This window comes from Acyrthosiphon pisum, chromosome A1 (assembly GCF_005508785.2).
Source record: "Acyrthosiphon pisum isolate AL4f chromosome A1, pea_aphid_22Mar2018_4r6ur, whole genome shotgun sequence".
NCBI classification, from domain to species: Eukaryota; Metazoa; Arthropoda; class Insecta; order Hemiptera; family Aphididae; genus Acyrthosiphon; species Acyrthosiphon pisum.
Window position 1 is genome coordinate 44,320,307 of NC_042494.1, and position 8,506 is coordinate 44,328,812.

An 8,506-nucleotide genomic window follows, 5' to 3' on the forward strand; every position below is an offset into this window, starting at 1 on the left:
AAAATAAAATCTTGGAATTTAATTACAATATATGATTGTTATTTATACATAGTACCTATAAAATACATCCAGGATTCAGGAAAATTAAATGCCATAATATTTAAAAATTAAATTAAAGAGGCCACTGGCTTTTCTTAGGGAGACAGGCCCTGCCTCTCGATGGCGTGCGTGAGTGTCTTGGAATCAGAAAGAGAGGATATTAATTATTTATTACTTCTTTTCTTATTGTCTGTACACGTTTTTGGGTAGATATTCTGATCAAAAAAATTCATCTATAACTCTTTTTAATGAAAAACTCCTTCAGATTAGTATTTACTAATTAGAGAGAACATTTTTGGAAATACTCAATAATTTTTCAAAATGTTAGGAAAAACTATCAAAAGTAGTCTACTTATTATTTAATTTTTTTTTTATTACGAGCAGTTGTTTTAAACAATTAAGAGGATGTCAGCGCACCATTTGTTTTCTTTCTCTGAACCACGCGCAACATGACAAATTTATGTTTAGCAGACCCTACTCTGTAGGCAGTGTTGTTACTTTTACTATTAGAGTGAATTCAATCTATTCATTATTATCAGAACATTATCCATGTTCCTGTGACCTTACGTTGGCTTTTTTATGATATATATGTTAGTTTTTTTTACAATAAGTGGTATTATTTTTAATTTTGTAAAAAAAAAATGTAAAACATTAATGATTATGTAATTTTTTAAACAATCATAATAACACATAATTTTTCAATTAAAAACAAAATAACTTTATTGCGTGGCATTGAAGTTCATCAAAAATTATCATTCCAGGGCCCAATCATATATCAGACCAACACTGGTCCATCACTATAATTTTATTATTAAAATAGGTGTAAAAATATCAATGAAAATGACAAACAAAAATATAATAATAAGTTACGCCGATTGAAATATTATAGTATATTGCAAAATTTAAAACTTAATTTAAGAATAAATAAGATAGATCTATAAAGATGACCATAGGTTATAGTTTTATGATTTTGATTTGGTACATGTGATATATAATAAGGACACTTTATTGTGTTTAGGGTTTGCGATTGAGTATGGGAATCTGTCAAATCCATGACAAGCAGCACCATAATCTCCATACTTATTAACAGCAATAACTGCTCCACTAAAGTCTGGATAATAATTGGAAATCGTATCTATAGCTAATTGAGCTGCTTTTGTTGGATTATGGCCATTCTTCATTGCTTGAACTGCATGGAAACTAAAAGTAAAAATAGAAAAATTTACAAATTATTTTACTAAAGAAGATTCTATTAATTATTTGGTTGGTGTTTTTGTTTATTTAAAAGTATTAGTATTACCTACCTTGGTAAAAAACGCATCAGTATGTCTCCATCACCTGTTGCTGCAGCGGCACCATAGGTGTTCATAGCATAAGCACCCGATCCAGGAATGGGAGAGTCACCAACTCTTCTGCAGTATTATTAATATAAATTATAATTACACATTGTACTTCAAAGTAGCTTGTTAATTTTAGTTTTATTATTATACATTATCATGAAACAAATACCTGTTATTAAAATATAATAATATTTTGTGTATTACTTACCCAGGTATTTTGAATTTGGCACCATTTGTAGATGTACCAGCAGCAATATTACGTTCATGGTCAATTGCAATAATTCCAATAGTATCATGATTTTTTGTATCCACAAGATTTGGCTCAGGCTTTGAATTTTTGAGCAAATTTGGTTTGTAAGGCCCACAATACATTTTTGGATCTGGATTGACATTCTACATTAAAAAAATATTTTTTTAGTCCATTTAATGAGTCAATATTTTAATTGTATGACTGTATCGAACAATAAAAAACATACAGTCCAAAAGTTTGGCTGACAATTATTAGATTTCCATTGTTTCCACAAGTTTAACGACTCAATTGTGCTGAGATTAGTCTCTTTAAAGCCCATCTGTATAGCGAATTGTGTTGCTTCATCACCTACAAGAAGAGTATGTTTTGTGTTTTCCATCACAAGCCGTGCTACTTTAGAGGCTGACTTGATACGTTTCATATGCCCAACAGCTCCCATATTCATTGTAGCTCTATGGATTTATTGTTTCAATTAAATTATTAAAATTTTAAGTAAATAGAAATAAATAATAAGCAAACCCATCAATGATAAGAGCATCTAAAGAAGTTTCTCCATTTTCATCAGGACTTCCACCATAACCAACGGTACCGTCACATTGCTCTTGTTCACAAACTGTACATCCAGCTACAACTGCATCGATTGCGGTGCCTGTCATGTTTAACACTGACCAACCTAAATTCATTTTTATATAGAAATAGTATACAATAGGCACTATATTCATTTTATTAGAATGAAAAACTGTTTGCCTAATGATTAAGCTTTTTTTTTTTTTTAAATATAAATGTTAATTAAAATTCTACAATTTATAAGAATCAGTAATATGTTTTATATATTTAATTAAGCGGTCAGAAACTTCAAACTTAGAAAATATAAATTTTTCAATTATTTAAACAAAAATTAACTACCCATATGACCAAGTAGGTATTCAATATTAATTTTAAGATATATTTAAATTTGGAATAAACTAATTGTTATCATGCTGAAATTAAAAAGATTAATTAAATAAGTTAGAAAAATGAAAACTATTTCTTCTGTATTCTGGTGAAATAAGAAGTTTTGAATTTGATTTTAGTAATAATAGAAATGATTTCATTTTTAAAAAACAAGTTTGGCTAAAATACAAATATTTTAAGTTTGTAAAAAAATCTGTATTATAATAGGTAAAAAAAAAAAAACTTGAATAATATACTTAAAATGTTTAATAACAGTACATATGATTTAATATTATCATAGCAAGTATATTTTTAAATTAAATAAATGGAGATGAGCGAAAAAGTTAAGCCAAAAATGACGACTCTGCTGATTACTCTATATGTAACATTGACTTAAAGTAGATGTCTATTTATAATAATATCGAAAATTAGAAATACTCATAATATCTAGTATTATGGTTTATTTTATTACAATTATGTACAAAAACGAGTACAAAAATGTTAACCAGAATGCTTGCAAGGATAAAGTAATATTCATTTCCAAAGTGTTTTTTAAAAAATAAAATCACATGTAAATGATAAATTATTGTACCTAAAAGCTAACTAATATTCAGTAAAATTAATATTTAATAGATAATGTATCATTTAGTTCTTTAAATTTCGACTGCCATTCAACCACTGGCGTTAGCATGGTGTCAGAATTTAAAAGTATTTTTATGGATGCCAGCGATTGCATGTTGTCATAATTTCATTTATCAGTGAATGTGAATGCGATTCGTAGTGTTGGACTAATAATTAATATTTTTTAATCATAGTGTAGAGGAAAACATTTTGAATCAAATGATATATGTTAGTACAGTCTATTTTATATACACTTAATACTAAATTTACCAAATATTATTAAACCAGGTTATTTACCAAGCATGCTCAGTGCTCACCCCTTTTTTTCTTCAATAATACATTTATTCAAAATTTTTTTAAATCCTCCTTTACTACTGTTAATTATTTAGAGGATAAATTTCTCTGCAAATTTTAACATATCAGAATTAAAATTTGTACCAGTAGTTTTTAAGTTCTTTGACTTTGTGCATAAGCGTGCACACGGGGTAGTCATGGTAGGCACTTGACTACTCTGCGAACTCCCCCCGGCCCCCTCAATATTCAATATTTTTATTATTTTATTAAATTGATAGTCAATCATAAAATAATTTTTTACCACGGTAAATGTAGTTAAATGAGGTAACCCCATCCAAATTAGTTTTTGTAACTTAGGTGTGAATATGAATATTATATATATGTAATATGTGTGTGTGTTAATGTATTTATGTATGACTACCCTGCCAGAAATTCTGTGCACGCTTATGACTTTGTGTACCTACTAAGGAATAAAGATAATAGATCTGTATTAACGGGTTTGGAAGATATTAAGGAGGGTATGGTGATCAGAAAATACTTGTGACCAATATTAGGTAATTATCAACATAAATAATTTGTGAAAATGGTCCAAGATAATAAATAGATATAAGAATATAAGATTTAATATGACATCTATTTTATATTTTTGTAAAACCATTTTTAAGGATTATTATCTTTTGTAGGTATAACATTTTAATAACTATAAAACTCCTCGTTAAAATTTTGAATTAGTTACATCAGAATTTTCAAAAAACTATCCATTAATTAACTTACTATAAAATAGGGGTTTCTCATTTTAAAACTAGGAGATTGTATTGCCACACTTTTAAATAGTACAAAAAACAATTTAAGAATTTGAAAAAATCTATGTGGGCATATTTGGTGAATCATCCTGTATAATAAATAAATAAATTTATATCACAAGGAATGACGTAAAATATGGTTGTGTAGGAAAAACAGCTGTGCGACCGCCAGGGATTCAACATGTTAAATAGATATATTAGCTACTAGGTACTGAATTCTAATAAAAATTTAAATTTTAAAAAAATCAATTAAAAGGTTGTTTTTAAAATTAAACGCCTTGTAACCACAATCAACAATAGGTTGTAGGTACCTGGAATGAAACAGTAAACAACAAGTATCTACCTATTTCATTTTTAAAAGTAAATAAAAAATCATTACTTTTTGTTGTTGCATTAGTAAACGCCCACGTACTGATAACCATTGGAGTATTATAAGTTAAACAATTGTCTTTTAAATTATAACAATACAATTTATGAATAACTACAGTAAATATGATGAAACAACTTATAACAGATAATATTAGTCTGCAACGATAAAAACAGCTCTTTATAGACATTTTAATATGTATTTACTACTTTTAGCAATTCGTAAAATATGAAATGTTAATGAAATTTGAAAACTTTGGTACGACGGAATGTTGGAAACTGACATTCAACGTTAAGTTTTTCTTTACGTTTTAAGTCTTTTAGAAACAAAATTAAATGCAGAATGTGCCCGGCGCTCTCGAAATGAACAAATTACTGATAAGTGAGTACGGACAGAGCAGTAGAAACTAATAACTATATAATATATATATATAAAGTAACTTATGCCGAGAATTAAGATAAACTATTATGAAGTGTAAACCATAGATATATACAACAACTAGATAGCCGTCTTAATACCACAGTTGTGACCAATATGTTGAAATCGGCCGCCATCTATAAAGCAGGCAATGTTTACATTTATTTTACATTTATTTATATACATCTATATTTATCTATACATATATACTATGATAATATTATTTTGTAAACATTGCCTGCTTTGTAAATGGCGGCCGACTTCCATGACAAGAAGGAGACGGCTATCTAGTTTGTTGTATATATCTATGGTGTAAACATGGTCTAAGAAAATATCATTTAATATTTGAAATTTCAATCACTGAACCAGACAAAACACTAAATTTAGTCACGACTAAACGCATCATGCATGGTATAATTCAGGAACTGAGATACACCTATTTAATATTTATCTGAATTCGTCGTAAATAACAGTAAGTAACAGTAGAATTTAGCAACTAAAAAAAATAAAAAATAAGAAATAAAATATGTAATAATAGCTAAATAGCAGCTAATCCTTATCAGTGGACACTGAACAGTGATCGATTCAAAACACAGTAATGTTCACAGAATAATATAACAATTAACAAACACGATTGTGATAACAAGTAACGAATTTCTGGTAACAGTCAGTGCTTCCCGCCACCCGGCTGAGCCAATAACATTTTGTAAGCCAACTGCTATCACCTCCGGTGTATTAGCACAGATTAGATGAATTTCATCTATTCTGTGGTATTAGTGTCGTAAATTCATCAATGTCGTATCTACAACCGTGTGAACAATTTATGGGTCATACAACAATAATACAATAATATTATTTATAAATACTCCTATTATAAGTACTCCTTGACAATGTTTTATCCAATATTATTATTTCATTATTTTCTTGAAATGTTGCTGAGATTACAAAACAGGTTTTTATAATGTCCCGTGATATGATTACAAGTTTTTAATTAATTAAATTTAATATTGATGTGCATAGTATGTGATTAAGTAGTTGATGATTGATGAATGTTTTAATGAAGATTATTAAAAAATAGGTAGACTGGAAGAACGTTAGTGTTTTTAGTTCTACGTTATTGGAAATTATTTTTTACTTGCTCCAGTTTTTGAATTTTGTTGAACGTGTGACATCTTACGGTTTTTGGTAACTTTTTAGTGTCTATATTTGTGACTTACATGCAATCCAATTATGTCCGCTACTACTAGGAATATCCGTCACCAAACACTGGAACAACAAGTACCTACCTTCCTAATGATTTATTTCTGAAACGAATTTTCCTTTCTTCTTTGTCTCATCATTAATTATTTGTGTTCACTCAGAAACAACTGTTGGAAATGAAAATGAGGCAGGTCAGACAAACTCCCCAGATCATAAAAGCATCAGACAATGTCATGCCAAGTGCAAGAATACGGCCGAAATCTGCTAGGCCACTGGAGATGAATTGTAAGTAGTATTAATTGTATAAAAAATTTGTAAACTTTATTGATAAAGTCAAATTCAAACAAATGTAAGCACCTACAACATTTATATAAAGTGTTTGGATCTAAACAGGTTTAATGTCTGATAAAATGTTTATTTGGTTGCACGGCACTAGTTGTAACTGGATTTTTGTTTCTATAGCTAGGTAGTTATTCATATACAATTTACTAAGCTTCAACACTTCTGTAGTTCTGTTTTCTAAACAGATAACAGTAATTATAAGTTAAGCTTACAACTTGTCTCTGGTATAATGCATTTGCTTTAATTTCAGAGTAATTGTGTTAACAAAAGATTAACAAAATTGCATTATTTAAATTTGGATATACCTTTAACATAACGTAGTTCTAATTTTAATTATTTGTTTATTTATCAAACTAATAATTATTATATTGGTGTATTTACCTACTTATTTAATTTATGTTATATTTTTTAATTATTAGGTTATGATGGTCCATTAACATATGCAATGATGAATTGCAGCCCAGACTCCAGTGATATATTAGGTGTATCAAGACATTCTATTAATCATGATGTTATTGAAGGTTTGTAAAGCTAAATTTTTAATTAAAATGTAAAGGTACTACTTAAAAGTAATCTTTGAGGGAATATTGAATTTGATAAAAGTTAGATTTTTATTAATATTTAATAAATGTACTATCTTAACACCTTAATGCATTAATCACTGAATTGTTATTAAAAATCACTATTTTGTGTACTTTAAAGGCATGTATAATATAACAAATTAATAATGCATTTATGTACGCATTAACAGCCCACAGGGTTTTGTATTCAATTTTGATAACTCGGATAGTGTAAAATCTACAATATATTGCAAAAATGTAGACTCAAATCAGCGTAGTGAATACATTAAATAAATAACTATTGTAATTTGTATTTATGTTTGTTATTTTTAGATATGAGAAAAGAAGTAGCTGAAATGACTGTTGACGAACGTAGGATATCTGTAGATACTGAAGATGAAGAATCTTGTTCCATTTCTCCAGTTAAAAATTTAAGTTCAATACACATAAAAGAAAACAGCCCATTTATTTATCCTTCTTCAACAATTACTGATGTGAGTTACTTTAATATCTAAATATTATGATGCTATATTATCTTTTTGCTTTATAGACTAATGAATTGGAAGGAGATGTTTATGGAAATTTAGAAACATTTGTTCTGGAACCGGCTGCCCAAGGTGTTCATTTTAAATGTCGTATAACTAGAGATAAAAAAGGCATGGATCGAGGGTTATATCCTACATACTATTTACATTTAGACAAAGGAAATGGATCAAAAGTAAACTAATAATAAAAACGTTAAATATTGAATTTTATTATCAACACTGTATTGTTATTGTATTGATTTGGTATTATAGATTTTTTTATTGGCTGCTCGTAAACGTAAAAAAAGTAGAACATCAAATTATCTAATATCAACAGATCCAACTGATTTGTCTAGAGGAGGTGATTCATATGTTGGCAAGCTTAGATCAAATTTAATTGGTACTCAATTCACTATCTATGATAATGGTACGTCACCATATAAGTCGTCTATAGAAGGAGTCCAAGAAAGACAAGAATTAGCAGCTGTAGTATATGTAAGTTAAAAGAAATTTATAATATTATATTGCTTTATAAAAAACAATTGAAAAAAAATCCTATTTTTTAATTATATGTTTTATAAATACATTATTTTATAGGAAACAAATGTGCTAGGATTCAAGGGACCGCGTAAGATGACTGTCATAATACCAGGGATGAATAAAAATCACCAACGAGTCAAAGTCGCCACAACTGATAACTATAGTTCACTATTAGGTAATATTTTAATTATGACATAAATCTAAGTTAAATTAAGTATCATATAATTTAAACACAAATCTGTATAGAATGTTATCGAACAAAAAATATGGACGATC

General features: G+C 28.0%; 3 protein-coding genes across 3 annotated transcripts in view; 2 read left to right on the top strand and 1 right to left on the bottom strand.

The window, feature by feature from the left end:
- Nucleotides 1-1,192, top strand: part of LOC100163422 (zinc transporter 1) — a 30,541-nt gene extending 29,349 nt beyond the window's left edge. Inside the window, exon 9 of the mRNA XM_029487110.1 lies at nt 1,058-1,192. The gene's annotated coding sequence lies outside the window, so the exon portion shown is untranslated. The remainder of the gene's footprint in view (nt 1-1,057) is intronic.
- Nucleotides 734-5,180, bottom strand: LOC100164194 (N(4)-(Beta-N-acetylglucosaminyl)-L-asparaginase). The gene is made up of 6 exons (XM_001945121.5): nt 4,660-5,180; nt 2,149-2,302; nt 1,856-2,081; nt 1,588-1,772; nt 1,344-1,451; nt 734-1,239 (listed from the first exon to the last, which is right to left on the bottom strand). Exons 1-6 carry the CDS (start codon nt 4,835-4,837, stop codon nt 1,002-1,004), a joined length of 1,089 nt encoding a protein of 362 aa, XP_001945156.2. The 5' UTR covers nt 4,838-5,180; the 3' UTR covers nt 734-1,001.
- Nucleotides 5,181-6,003: 823 nt separating this feature from the next.
- Nucleotides 6,004-8,506, top strand: LOC100162125 (protein king tubby; the record flags this gene model as incomplete). Its single annotated transcript, XM_001945172.5, is given in 8 exon segments — nt 6,004-6,342; nt 6,426-6,549; nt 7,026-7,127; nt 7,500-7,660; nt 7,717-7,884; nt 7,964-8,185; nt 8,288-8,405; nt 8,477-8,506. Coding segments are annotated over 8 exon segments (973 nt in total), but the record flags the coding sequence as incomplete, so codon positions are not given.

Excerpts from the sequence above, each read along its gene's own strand:
- LOC100164194 (XM_001945121.5), bottom strand. The coding sequence starts at position 4,837 with ATGTCTATAAAGAGCTGTTTTTATCGTTGCAGACTAATATTATCTGTT. Across the intron at positions 2,082-2,148 it reads GATGCTCTTATCATTGATGG|AGCTACAATGAATATGGGAG; the intron begins GTTTGCTTATTA and ends ATAAATCCATAG. Across the intron at positions 1,452-1,587 it reads GCCAAATTCAAAATACCTGG|AAGAGTTGGTGACTCTCCCA; the intron begins GTAAGTAATACA and ends ATAATACTGCAG.